General features: G+C 39.1%; 2 protein-coding genes across 4 annotated transcripts; both read left to right on the forward strand.

The window, feature by feature from the left end:
* The first annotated feature begins 411 nt into the window (after positions 1-411).
* Positions 412-2118, forward strand: LOC113763609 (protein JINGUBANG-like). Its single transcript, XM_027307476.1, has one exon. The coding sequence runs from the start codon at positions 471-473 to the stop codon at positions 1860-1862; it is 1392 nt and encodes a 463-aa protein (XP_027163277.1). The 5' UTR covers positions 412-470; the 3' UTR covers positions 1863-2118.
* A 3730-nt stretch (positions 2119-5848) lies between these two features.
* On the forward strand, positions 5849-11974 carry LOC113760534 (extra-large guanine nucleotide-binding protein 1-like). Of its 3 annotated transcripts, none has more exons than XM_027303157.1 (9): positions 5849-6154; positions 6300-7632; positions 7719-7856; positions 7936-8040; positions 8144-8320; positions 8883-9057; positions 10071-10312; positions 10445-10608; positions 11039-11974. In XM_027303157.1, exons 2-9 carry the CDS (start codon positions 6466-6468, stop codon positions 11622-11624), a joined length of 2754 nt encoding a protein of 917 aa, XP_027158958.1. In that variant the 5' UTR covers positions 5849-6154; positions 6300-6465; the 3' UTR covers positions 11625-11974. The 3 variants fall into 3 exon arrangements, with proteins under 3 accessions (XP_027158958.1, XP_027158959.1, XP_027158957.1); XM_027303158.1 differs by having other exon boundaries at positions 6367-7632; XM_027303156.1 differs by lacking the exon at positions 5849-6154 and having other exon boundaries at positions 6163-7632.
* Positions 11975-14429: the final 2455 nt, after the last annotated feature.

A 14429-nucleotide genomic window follows, 5' to 3' on the forward strand; every position in this document is an offset into this window, starting at 1 on the left:
TACATGGCATTTGCCCTTTTTCCATTTTGTCCTAGTCATATATATATAGTAATACACTAAGAACCTTTCTCCTGCGTAAACCTCACGTATCATTTCACCACGTGTCCCTCATTCACCTCCTCGCTAAACCTACTAATGCTTCCACTGCAGTTCCAACCTCACGTACTTACATTTATATATACACACATATATATACTCCCGTGGCCCTTCATCTTCCTCCAGTAAACTACGAGCATCTTTTTTCTTTTTATAGATTCTCACAATTTAAGCAAACAACCCTGTATCCAACCTCTACGCTTCCTCCCCAACACCCCCCCCTTCCTCCAAAAACAAAAAAAAATCCCACCAGAAAAAATACAAAAAAAGAAGAGTGTCGACCAAAATTTATGTCCTTGACAAAACAAAACAAGCTTAAATTTCGCTTCACGCTTGAGCCAAATCTCCACTTTCTGCCGTCTTGTTTCAAAAAGATGACAAAAGTTAAAAAAAGCAATGGTGGTACGTTGTTTAAGGAGAAAAAGACTGTGCAAAGACAAAAATTTCGCACTCTCTTGTACTCCGATCCAACTATTTTCAGCAATCAAGAAGATGAGGATGACAATAACAACGATTGCTCGGCCCGCAACAGCAGTGCCACCGTTCCAAGCGCTAGCTACTCTAACATGTCTCCGGCTCCCAGCAGCGGAACCGCGTCTCCCTATTATTTGTCACCATGGAACCAACCCTCTCCTTTCACCAAGTCCCCTTGGATACAGCGGCCTTATCCACCTCTTGATCATTCAATCGAAGAGAGCAGCGGCGCCTACGCCATCCACAACAGCCTTATCGGCTCCCTTGTTCGAGAGGAAGGTCACGTATATTCGTTAGCCACTTGCGGAGACTTGCTATACACGGGTTCTGACAGCAAGAACATAAGGGTATGGAAGAATCTCAGAGATTTTGCGGGCTTCAAGTCCAACAGTGGCTTGGTAAAGGCCATTGTCGTAGCGAGGGATAGGATATTTACCGGCCACCAGGATGGTAAAATCCGCGTCTGGAAACTCTCCGGGCTCAGAAAGAAAGGATACCGACGTGTTGGTAGTTTACCTACCACCACCGACTATTTCAAGACCTCCATCAATCCCAAGAACTACGTTGAGGTAAGAAGGCATCGAAACGTTCCTTGGATTAAACACTACGATGCTATTTCATGCATGGCCGTGGACGTAGAAGGAGGGTTACTGTATTCGGGTTCCTGGGATAAAACCTTGAAGGTTTGGAGACTTTCGGACTCTAAATGCATTGAGTCCATTAACGCCCACGACGATGCGGTGAACTCCGTCGTCATCGGGGTCGACGGGTTGGTATTCACGGGCTCGGCCGATGGAACGGTGAAAGCTTGGAGGAGAGAATTGGTGGGAAGCTCAACGCAGCATGTTCTTGTGGAGACATTGTTGAAACAGGAGTATGCCGTGACGTCGTTGGCTTTCAACGGGAAGGCGGCAGCGGTTTACGCGGGTTCCTCGGACGGCTTGGTTAATTTTTGGGAACGTGAAAAGCATTTCATTTCCCACGGCGGGTTGCTGAGGGGCCACAAAATGGCCGTGTTGTGCTTGGCCGCGGCCGGGAATTTGGTGTTTAGCGGCTCCGCGGATAGGAGTATTTGTGTGTGGAGGCGAGAGGAGGGTGGGATCCACACATGTATTTCTGTGTTGACTGGACACAATGGGCCCGTGAAGTGCTTGGCCGTTGGGAAGGAAGACGGTGATTGCGATGCGTCTGATCAGCGGTGGATGTTATACAGTGGGAGTTTGGACAATTCCGTCAAGGTCTGGAGAGTGTTCGAGAAGGCGGCGAACTTGAAGAAGTTGGAAGGGACGTGAGAACGAAAAGAGATTGAAAGCACGCGCCTCCGCTGTTGGCGGGTTCGAAGTTGACTTCTTGAAGTGGTCTAGATGGCGACAAAACGGTCTTGGAGCGGGAGGTGAGGATGAAATACCTAAAGAAAAAGTTTCCAATTACCATACCATAATTATTTATCAAGGGTTAAAACAGTTCGTCAATCAAATTACTAACTTGTATATACATACATCTTTCTTCTTTAGGAGACATGTAATTCTTCATTTCTTCATTTTTCCATTTGCATGAAAAGGAAAAGAAAAGTGTTACAGAAATTTGACTTCTTCAGTTTTTAGAGTTGGCAGCGAATGGCTAAGCGTAGTTTATACTTTGCGTTCTTATTATCAATTCCAGCGGGTTGTTGCTGACGTACACTGTTTATTAACTGTTAAACGGCTTGATTTCATGAGATGGAGTGCCAGTAGAATCACTCCATCTGATGAATTTTGAGCAGGCGATAGACATGTTTTCAGGCACTATTTAGTTATAGGCACGAGAAGAATCCAATAACAATTTATATAGAGAATCATGCAATTTATCAGTGGCATAGTGATCTTGTCAAATTCTAACACGTACTTTTATTTTAAATTATCTTTACCTAAAAAGCAATCAAACAAATTGAATCAGTTTGAGACTGCAAGCTCCTAATCACCAGCCTTTGGACTGGTGGCCACCACCAATGCATTAAGACTTGGTGGGGGTGGGAGGCAAGGTTCATTTGTCACAATTAAATGTGGCCCTGTTTAAAAAATTCAGGCGGGTGCGCAGTGCACCCGTCTGATCCGGTGGTAGTTCAATTCCTTTCGAATTATCCCAGACCTCTTTAGACCTTTCCTTCCCCGTAGTGTAGGAAGCTATCTATCAACAAAAAAAGAAGGAGACTGCAAGCTCCAAGTCGTGGCATACTTTTTAGAATGGAACGAGCCTTGAATCAAACTAGATTAATTCTCTGCTCCACAATTGACTAAGCGTAGTTTGAGATGGTGGGATTTTTGGTTCAATGGCCTCCATTATGATCTTCATTTTGCTTTGATTTCAGTTCGAGGGTCGACTTTCTGTTTGCTTTTATGTCCGTGAAACTCTCTCTTTAGTGGAAGATTCTTGGCCACTTACTTCCCTGGAAAAGTGAATTCCAGATGCTGCAGTTGCATTACATCGATAAGCTTATGATGCGAAGCTGGTTTTCATTTTGAACTTGAACAGATTAAGGGGGACATGAAAAAAGAGAACCAAAAAACTTTACTAGTAGTCGTTGCATTGCATTGTTCAAAAAACCGGCATGCAGATCTACAGTATTCAAAGTTCAATTACACATAAGGTTTGAAATTTGAAGGCTTTTAGCCGAAATTCCAAAGCTTTAACAGGGGGGCCAGCCTATATGAAGTCAACTTGTAAATCTTATTTATATTTGGTGATTCTGTTAGTCTTCAAGAGTCAAGGATTAGTAACATTTATGCCCACATATTATGCCACCAAAAAATTACTAATAATCACACACATACAATTTTTGTATCGACTAAAAAGTACTCCAACACTAATGCCATTTATTATTATTATTAGTATAGTATTTATTTTTAGGAGAAAGACAACTAATGTTTGTTTGAAACTGAACAGTTTCAAAATGTTGCCACCTCTTCAGCTAAAATGTCTGGCAAAAACTAAACATCACGACATAGCACCTGTCTGAAAAGAACTAGTCCGTGTCCTTTTTGGGTGATAAACTGAAGTAGTCCTATTGATTTCGGTACCGGATGATATGACATTTGGGCTGTGAAATCAAACGTTGGGTAGTCAAGTGAAGCCCGTATGTCAGCTACCTACGACCCAAGTACTAGTTCATATAAGCGGTTTTGGTCTCAAGGCCCATACACCGAGTTCAATTTGTTTTCCAGATTACAGGCGGTCGAACCAATTTCAGTCTCACCTCGCTGAACATGTTAGGGGAATGTTATTTGCATTTTTATTTTTATTGTTCACATTTTACACCCTCACTATTAGTTTAATCATATAATAGTTTTCATTTATTAGACTGGACGATACAACAAATAATGAAAGTGTAAATAACATTTTTTTTTTTATTAAATATGAATAAGCTAGGTAAGCCAATTAGCTTAGCTCAACACCCACAGATGTCATTGAACCAAATAGTAGCTAGCTTTGTTCATCTACAGAAGTGTTTTCCAGTTGCCCAAATGCATAGCCTTAGAACCCCTCAAAGATCAACGAGGATTCATCATATTCCTCCTGTTCTTCCAAAGAAATAGAAACAAATGCAAAGTGCATAATATTTCTACGTAAAATGTTTGTTCAGAACTTCAGAGATTACTTAAAACGTTGTTGAGACTGACGATAATTATTAACTTCCACGAAATTCCAGAAGCGAGCAGAAAATGCTGACCGAGTCTAAGCTTCAAAAATCAAAAAGTCGGACACCATTTTCCATTCACTCTTCCCCCGTCTTCGCGGGTTTTACTACAGCACCAAAGTGGAGGCAGACCGGGTCACAAGTTCCATTTTAGACACATGCATGGGATTAGAAATAAATTAGTATTTCATCTGGAAATGGGGAGTCAAATGAAACTTGTTAGGCCGATTTCGAAAGTTGGACTGAACGAGTCTAAGTAACAGCCCCATTACCCGACAAGCACGTAGTATCCTTTAATTTTAGCTAACAAAAATGGAAACATAGAGGATGTCAAAAACATTGCGCTGAAGACTGATTTTTGTTACCATCACCACACTGGTTCGCCCAATTAATATATAATTTTTCTCATCCACCAAACCAAAAAAAAAAAAAAAAAAAGAAAAGGCAAAAGAAAAGGCTGCCGGACGACATATATAACTGCCGTAATATAATATGAGCAAGTTCTGCATGCAGCATAATGATTTACTCTTTTAATTAACAATATAATCATACTCCACGGGTTATAAATATTAGCACAAAGAAGTGACCATCAAACCAGCAAAAATATGCTAATGTGAACATACTGGTTTGTTTGGACAGAGAAAGTAGAGTATTATTTGAAATATTATTTTGAAATATTACTGTAGTACTTTTTTGTGATATAATGTACGCATATGAGATAAAAAGATAGTTGGAATATAAAAGGTGGGTTGAGAAATGTATTTATGATGCAAGCAAAATGTTATTTGAAAAAATTTGATATCCAAATGCTATTATTAGAAATAATGCGGATGGTTCTCTTTTTTCTTTGAAAAAAATGCAGACTGTTTTTGGTTAAAAGATTATTGAGAATATTTTTTTTTCCGATTAACCTTTTATGCACTGAGAGTGTAATAAATTTTTCACACTAGTAGTTTTAGTTTTAGATGCATGTCACATGGACATGATTTGAATTTATGTTATATGGTATAATTTAAATCTGTTAGCGTTAAAAAAATTATGCACTAATAGTGCATAAAAAAAGTTATCCAAATTTTTTTAGAATAACGTTGTTGGACTTTGTGATACAATATTATGTATACAAGATAAAAAAAAAAGGTAGTGAAGAAAATAAAATTATAATTCTGTAAAAATTGTCATTATTTCCCCCCTATCCAAATAACTCTAAAAAAATTGTCATATATATATATATATTTTTATTTCTTGAGAGATTAACCTTAGCAGCAGCTAGGACTAGGAGTGGAAGTTACGCCTCAAACTTCAACTTGTAGCCCCACCCCCGATCCTTTGGAATTCTTGCAATGTAGTCGCCAAAAACTTTTTAGATGCCTTGTCAACCACGTGAACATGATGGCTTGCCTAATAAACCTGAAAAACATTTTTTTTTACTAGTAATAAACTTGAGAAGAATTAGTCCTACCAATGAGACACGAGACACGTATCACCCATTCAACGCATCCAAATAACAGGTGTGTCTGTGTAATAGGATTCCAGACTTGCCAGTTCCATTCACATGCAAGCAAATTCTCATCAGATTGTAAAAGGGCCAAGACTAAAGAGGAAATTCTAGCTTGCCTCCACTTTTTAGACCACATTACCCTCCATTCCCACTCAAATTCGAGCCGAATGGCACATTTGAATTATCATCGTGAACGGGTCCTCCTTTATTTTGATTTCTCTCCCGTTATTAAACCATTCTCTGGGGTGAATATTTTCTCAAAAACGCGTTGCTCAAGAAAATCAGTGGTCTTTCCAGCGTTGATCTTTTCTAAGACGTTTGAATACTACTACTATTACTGCTGCGTCTTCCAGTCCTCCTTCCTTCGGGTCTCAAGTCTCTAGTCTCTAGTCTCAAGTCTCCATTTTTCACTGGTATGCTCCTATATTTATACCATCATTTTCTTTCCCTTGCTATCAATTAGATCCTTTTCAAGCAGGAAAAATATCAAATTTTGATTTCTGGGTTGTACGAGAATCACATTTCAAAGTTGATTTTGGGTTTCTTTTTCTTATATAGGATGAAAATATGTAAAGGGTGGGTTTCATCAGATTAGCCGCCATTTGATGCATGCTCATCCTTTAAGCTGTAGGAGAGAAACAAAGATTGAAGCTTTTCAGCAATTTGATGCATTCTTGAAGCTGTTGGAGTTGGGGTTTTCAAGATTTTGGGTAGAATTATAAATATGACTAGTATTTTGAGGAGTTTTATGCCAGTTTCCGCCTCGAAAGTGGATGATCATGATGAGTATAGCGTGGAGTACTCTTTCGCTTTGGAGTATAGTGGTCCTCCTGTTGGCTATGACATTCCTCACGTGGTTCCGGTAGATGTTAACCGGATTCCGACTGCAGCTGTGGTTTCGAAGGCCTCTATGTCGAATAATTTGTCCTTACCAATTATTCAACCAATTGTTAAGAGTGACCGTTCCAGCAAGAGATTAGCAAAGCGGTCTAAAGTTGGGCCTGAAGCGGCTGAGTTCGAAGGTTCTGACAGAATTCTGCCCAGAAAATCAGTAGTAGATGCGAATGATCAAGAGGGTGCAGCAGTAGATGGTTCGGAAAATGGTGATGCATGTGCAGTGCCGAGGGTGTCAGATGGAACTGGAAGTTCTGATACCTTAGGTTTCTCGGACAGCCATAATGACTCCAATGAGATATCAGAGAGTTCGGATATTGAAGACTTAAATGATGAAAATAGTAGTCATGCTCAACATGCCAATCCACAATTGGAGGATCGTAGCTTGAGCTCATCTGCTTCCTCTTCTGAGATTGCTACTTGTGAAGAGGTGGAAGATTGTCTTGATGAGACTCCCTACCGCGGCAGTAGAACCCCAGTTGTGACATTCCGTGATCCTCAAACCAGTGAAATAACTTCTGAGGATGGTAGCCTTGATGAACTGGATAATGCAGTAGAAAGGCCGGTAGCCAGAAGTGATGTGAAGAGAGGTTTGTGCTATCGCTGTTTCAAGGGGAATCGGTTTACTGAGAAGGAAGTGTGCCTTGTTTGCGGTGCCAAGTTTTGTAGTAGTTGTCTGCTGAGAGCAATGGGGTCCATGCCAGAAGGGAGAAAATGTATTGCCTGTATTCGTCATATGATTGATGAATCAAAGCGAGGATCTCTGGGAAAACCTTCGAGAATGCTTAAGAAACTACTCACCGACGGGGAACTTAAACAGATCATGAGAAATGAGATTTCATGTGAAGCAAATCAGCTACCGCCTAGGCTTGTATCTGTTAATGGCAGGCCTCTTTCTCTGCAAGAGTTGAGCATGTTGCAGAACTGTAGGAACCCACCAAAGAAGCTAAAACCTGGGAGGTATTGGTATGACAAGCAGTCTGGATTCTGGGGAAAGGTGAGGATCATGTTCTTTCTAACATTATTGTTTACACTAAATGTAAATTTCTTGTTCTGATGAATAATCTCAACTGAAAAAAACAGGAAAGCCAGCAACCTTGTCAGATTATCAGCCCTAGACTGGATGTTGGTAGTCCAATTGAGCGAAATGCTAGCAATGGAAACACAAATGTACTGATAAATGGTCGGGAGATTACCAAAAAAGAGCTCTGGATGTTGCAGGTATATGTTCTCTGCCTGGATACATATCCTGAATCTATTTTGAATGTGCAGTTATCAGCATTTTGTTAAATCTTTGCAGATGGCTGGGATTCACTGTGAAGGACGCCCACACTTTTGGTTGAGTCCAGATGGGTCCTACCAGGAAGAGGGTCAGAAGAATGTCATGGGGAAATTATGGGACAAGGTAATCGAGAATTTCATTAAATGTTTTGCGTTTTACCTGTTCCTTTCCTGCATTGTACTATTTATTTCTTGGACATTTAATAGCTCAGAAAATGTAATTGCAGTCTGGAATCAAGCTCATTTGTGCTGCATTGTCTTTGCCAATTCCACCTGAGTCATGTAATGGTGAAGTTGAAAAGGATGCAGATAAAGTTTGCTCCGAGGGCCTGGATCAGAAAGCAGACAATAAACTTCTTTTAGTTGGTTGTGACCAATCGGGGACGAGTGCAATATTTAAGCAGGTATTTCATACTTGGAAATGTTCTTTTCTTCTTTTGTTTGATGACGATAAAATCATAAAAGTAGTATGTTATGTTTAAATTGGTCTTCTGCTTGATATTACCAAGAATTTGGACATTTGTTGGTTAAGGATAACAAGATTTACTTTGCAATCAATGACTAAATGTGGGAACTACACAAAAGGTGTATGACCTTTTTTATATGCTTAGCATGTTTCTAATACGTACACATTATGATCACCCTGTTTGGGAGGTTTTTCTACAAGCTCTTCAGAGGTGATGAGCTCTATATTTATCTGAGGATACCACTGCCAGCAATATTATTAATGTTGTTCTGTATACAGTCTACAATGAATAGTGAAACTCAATGTTTTTATACTTTTATGAACTCATACTTACCACTATTTTCTTGAGAAGAGTAAATGTCCCAAGAAAATTTGCATTAATTTCTGATTTTTATCGTCCTTAATTAAATGAGGCTGTATCTTTACATGGATGAACATTATTGTTTATGACTCAGAACGGATGAAAGGGGTAAACTTCCTAACTTACATGTCTATTTCAGGCCAAAATTTTGTATGATGTTCCTTTCTCTGGAGATGACCGTCAAAATATTAAATTCATGATTCAGACCAATTTATATCGTTACATTGGAATTCTGCTTGAGGGCCGTGAATGGTTTGAAGAAGATTGTTTGCTTGAATTAAGGAGACAACATCTGAGCCAACCTGGTCCATCAGGTAAAGAAGAACTGGTTTTTCAATTTTCATCTATTTGTCTCTTCATAATGTCTTTGTCTTTCATAGTGTCCTAAGACCTTTCATGTAAAATTTTTCATCCAATGATTTGGTTACATCTGATTTTCAACTTTTGTAGCTCCAAAGTAGGTCTGAAGGGCTTTCAGACCTGCTTAAGCTGTGAAAGCTTGCCTGAGAATCAAAGTGTACATCATTCAACCTTTTAGTAGCTGTATGTAGATTATGATTTTCATTAGATTACTAAGTTCCAGTAGTGTTAAATGGCATGAGATTTCAGCTAGCTCATGCTCTTATTTACTTCATGCAGGCTCCTCCTGATGTGTTAGATTATTCACCATTTAAAAAAAGTAGCCCTGTGAATCAACCAAAAAATTATACTACTACATACAGATCTGTTGTTGCTCTAAACTGTGAGAAATTTGGAAAGGACACATCTCAGTGGTTGTTTTTAACTTTTGTTCCATCCTTTTTGGTTCTCTGTGTTTGCTCCCAGAAATCTGGTCCTTACTGATTTTTAAAGCTAATACTCAAAATTGGTCAACATGTTTTACACTAAACACAGAGAAGGATGTGAGAGTAGCTTCTAACAAACTCTGTGATTTTGCAATGCTTATGAGCAATGATCAGGATCCTTACACCAAATAATTTAAAAAAAAAATGATAAGAAGCAAATGAAAGAAATAATTTTGGGGATAAAATATTTGTGGGTTGTTTCTGATGTATCTTGCTTATGGTGTCACTGGTGCTGATGTACTTAATATTTACTACTTTGTAAAATATTGTGCTTAGATACTTGTTATAAGTTGGTCTATGCGTTCTTAACTTTTTATGATTCACATATTAAAACCTCTGCGGGTCTAAGGTAAAAGGAGTTTCTCTTTGTCAGTAAAATCTGTGATATCCAAACTTCTGAAGACAATTTTTACCTAGAAATGCTTGCATACATAGGTGGATCTGTCATCCAATGGATTCTAAAAGTTAAATGTTTGCAACAGCATATGCTGAGCAGATTGAGGAAAAAAATGCTTATTCCATCAGCCCAAGGCTGAAAGCATTTTCAGATTGGCTTCTACAAGTCATGATGTCCGGCAACTTGGAGGCCATCTTTCCAGCTGCTACCCGTGAATATGCAACATTAATTGAGGATCTGGTAAAGGATAGTGGCTTTCAAGCTACCTACAGCCGGAGAAATGAGCTGCCCATGCTTCCTAGAGTTGCTAATTATTTCTTAGATCGGGTAAGCTGAGATTACAAATTATTTCCTAGTTATGTGTTTACATGATATTGTATTTAATCAATCTTCTGGCTGCTATACATGATATTGTCTTTGCATCATATTGTATATGCTAATATACCGTGGTTGATGTAGGCTGTTGAGATTTCAAGAGTTGACTATGAACCTTCTGATATGGACATTTTGTATGCCGAGGGCTTTACTTCTTCTAATGGGGTTACATCTATGGAGTTTTCATTCCCTATGTCTTCCCAGGATGGATACATGGAGCCCACAGATCAAAGTGATCCTGCCATGAGGTGATCTCTCTTTCTGTGTGTGTGTGTGCGCGTGCGTGCTCTCAATCGCATGGCATGTAGTAGGACGGGAGTCTTATCACTCGAGGAAGTCTCTAAATTTGATTTGAACTCTGTAACTGCATTTGTTAATCTTATTGTGGCTTTTGAGAATGGAATTATGAGATCTAAGCCAGTATTTTTGAGTCCATAAATTAGCTGTACGCTAGATTTTGCTAAATTTCTTAACGTTCGTGATGGTTCACCCATGATTAACATTGCATGCACAATTTCCTCCTCAATAACATATAGGGTAGAAAAATGCTCAACTACAAAGTTAGATGCTGACTTCTAAATTGTCATCTGTACTGGGAATTGTAGACTCCCCTTACTCAGTCTCTCCTGCTCTGGTTCTCCTGCATGCACATAACGGATAAAATTGTTGCACTCGCAGCTACAGGTACCAACTCATCAGAGTCCATGCAAGCAGCCTTGGAGAAAACTGCAAGTGGTTGGGAATGTTTGAAGATGTTGATCTTGTCCTATTTTGCGTCTCTTTAACAGACTATGATGAGTACTATGTAAACAGTGACGGAGCTTGCATAAACAAGATGCTTGCTAGTAAGAATTTAATGGAGAACGTTGTTACTCATCCATCTTTTGCCCAGAAAAGTTTCCTCCTGATGCTAAACAAGTTTGACTTGCTGGAGGAAAAACTTGAGCGAGTTCCTCTCTCTCAATGTGAGTGGTTTCAAGATTTCTACCCGTTGGTGAGTTTGCATTCCCAGAGCAGGCACGGTAACAATACTCCGTCTTTGGCTCAACGTGCATTTCACTACATTGGTGCCAAGTTCAAAAGGTTGTTTGACTCCCTAACGGAGCGGAAGCTTTATGTTTCACCGGTTACTGGACTGGAGTCTGATAGTGTAGATGAAGCTTTGAAATACGCTAGGGAGATCCTGAAGTGGGAACAAGAGAAACCTACTGTCTCTGTCAATGACTGGTCTTCTGGGAGCATGGAGGCTAGCACATCTTCGTAGTTCGTCCGTAGAAAATTTTTGTAAATAAGGGTCTCCCTCAGTTTGTGTTCATGTACATAGTGCCCAGATACCACAAAGCAAACGTAGTAGAACCAGAAAGTGGACATCTGGAGGCTGTCAAAGGATAGGATGTTGTTGAAGCAGCAAATCACAAATGCTTCTTCTGTCACTTGCAGATCTGAACTCCAAGAGAAGTTCGATAACTTAATCATGCTTTTTCCATCTTTTCCTGCACGCAACAGACTCAAATTATATGTCTTACACCGTTACACGCATGGTCATAACCCAATATTTCTTTCTCAATGCTCATTTCAGTGGAGATCTCTCAAAAGATGTTTTTGTTTTCTTTATTTTTTGACTTGAGCACAACCTTTTCTTGTCCCGTGGAACCAATCATCAAATTAGCGAATTATATGTATTCAACCAAGTCTGCTAATATTTCCAACTCCTTGAGCTACTGCTAATATTTCCAACTGCTTGAGCTAATTAGTAAGCCAGCATAGCAATCATCCAAGAACTGAAATTGCAAAGATCGTCTCCCAAAACATGAAGCGCAAGCGTTTACTATTATCTTTCCCCAAAATCGAGCATGAAACATATTAATTCTGCCTGGATTAGTGAGGGCACGTGCACGCACTGTTTTATTAAGAATCAGGGTACCCAACCAAGCATACTAACATTTCCAACTCAAGGCTCTGTACTGGAGTGGCAATTGTGAAAGTAGTCAAAATTACAAAGATCATCTCATTTCATCAAAAGAAAAAAGAAAGAGCTCTTGGTACAAAATGAATTCTCCAGACGAAGCTATATATATACATAGCATAGGTGATAATCTGATCAAAGATGCTAGGGGTGGTGCTTCAACATCTCTCTGCCCCCGAGTCCTGCTTAACTTTGATCATCACCAGGGTGCAAATCGATCCATAAGCAAACAAATAGTGGTTTCAGACAAAATACATTCATCCTTTGCCTTGGTTGATGACTTCAATGGAGAAGAAGAAGAAGATGATTGTTTTTTGGTAGGTTCCGCTTGGTCATCCCCAACTTGTGTGTCTTGGACATTGAACAAGAATATCTTCCTGGCTCGAACCTTCTGTTTCAGCTTAGCCAGCTCCCCCATGCACGCATCAACAAACACTGCTGCCATCTTAATCTGATTATCCTCCCTTCTCTTGCACTCTCTCAATTGAGCTAGTATTTATATATAGTAAGTGTCTTGAGTAATAGTAATAATCTATTCTTGGAGTTCAATCATCAAGCTACAATGAATGAACAGAAACGCGTAGCAAAACTACACATATTTATGCAGAATTGAAGTCGAGAGAAGAAAACAAGGCAGTGGGGGCTGCTGTGGGGCATCGGTTTCAAAGGGAATCCAGTGGCGTATGAAAAATCAGCATGTAGCCGCCCCCAGAACCAGAAGCACATACATGGTCAATTTGGTCATGGGATTAGAATATCTTAAAAAACCAATGGCATATTCCAAATTTCTGGAATAATGCAACTCCAACTCATCCATCCATCTGTCTCCAATAGACTCGTCCATCTGTCTGGTCTCCAAGTAACGTCCTCTTTGCTCGTTCTATCATTGTATTATGCCGTGCCCATAATGCACTTCAGTTTTGATTAATTATTGCTGCCTTTTGCCTTGGGACCGACCTTCCAGTGGACGACAATGACCAAAACGAATGAATGATTTTTTTCATTCCCTTGGCCCTTTTTTTTCTGTACTTTTAATTATTATCTGTGTGTGTGTGTGTGTGTTTTTTTTTAAAGCTTATAGTTAGTAATTAGCAGGAAAATTTACCAACACATGGTGCAGAAGTCAATGATTTACGGATAATTAATGGTGTGCCCAAGCATACGTCTTTATTTGGAATGCTTCGGTTCGTGCAAATCAACGGCACGGCATTTAGAAGTAGCTGCACATTTTCTAAAAACTATTTATAATTAGTACCACTTGAACGTCTTCTTCTTCTTCGCTTCTTGAATTCTATTTTTTCCTATGCGTACAATATATATATATAAAAGATATCCAATATGGAGTGCTCAAAGTTTTGTTCAAGTCAACTTTTGCCTAACTTGAGAGTTTCTGCGTGCGACTTCAATGCCTATCCATTCATTTTGTTTTTATTCGCAAGATTCAATGCTTATCCATTCATGTTCCCTTCGCTACTAATTTCAATTCCTTAGTAAACCAAGGCAAAAATAAACAAACTAAATAAAAGGCAAAAAAAAAAAAAAAATCCAGTTGGAAAATATGCTCAAGACATATATTTGTTCGAAAAATCGATAATAAATCAAAGCATATATAAACTAAATGGTTTCCACAACGAGGCATATTAATATCCACAACGGTGGTGCTGCTCCGGGATTTAATTAATTAATATTTTGTCATAGCTAAAAATAAATATAATTAAGGTCTCAAGAAAGAATTGGAGGTCTAAATTTTGCAGCCTACTTCTTAAACCCCACCATTTCATTGCTTTGGAACCAAAAAAAAAAAAAAAAACTAGGCAGGAAAATTAAAAAAAAAGAAAAAAGAAAAGGTGAAGTCGTGGAGTTCAAGCCCATATGAGATGGTAGCAACTGATTGAAACATTTGTGGCATCCTTCTACAGTTAGGAGAATGTGTGGCTCATTCTTCTTTTTGGCTGAAAATGTGAGAGTAGCTTCTGCAGCTTTCTCTTGTTCTTTTTCTCCAGTTTTCATTTACTGTGGTAATACACCTTCTGTTCTTCTATTTTAATTAATGGAATTTAGTTTCAGTTTGGAATTACATAACAGGTGGGAAGATTCTAGGAA

This window comes from Coffea eugenioides, chromosome 2 (genome assembly GCF_003713205.1).
Source record: "Coffea eugenioides isolate CCC68of chromosome 2, Ceug_1.0, whole genome shotgun sequence".
NCBI classification, from domain to species: Eukaryota; Viridiplantae; Streptophyta; class Magnoliopsida; order Gentianales; family Rubiaceae; genus Coffea; species Coffea eugenioides.

What these genes read in the sequence shown, in the direction of transcription:
- LOC113760534 (XM_027303157.1), top strand. Translation starts at nt 6,466, where the DNA reads ATGACTAGTATTTTGAGGAGTTTTATGCCAGTTTCCGCCTCGAAAGTG. An exon ending in TGGGGAAATTATGGGACAAG is followed by an intron (nt 8,041 to 8,143) that starts GTAATCGAGAAT and finishes ATGTAATTGCAG; the next exon opens with TCTGGAATCAAGCTCATTTG. An exon ending in CTAATTATTTCTTAGATCGG is followed by an intron (nt 10,313 to 10,444) that starts GTAAGCTGAGAT and finishes TGGTTGATGTAG; the next exon opens with GCTGTTGAGATTTCAAGAGT.
- LOC113763609 (XM_027307476.1), top strand. Translation starts at nt 471, where the DNA reads ATGACAAAAGTTAAAAAAAGCAATGGTGGTACGTTGTTTAAGGAGAAA.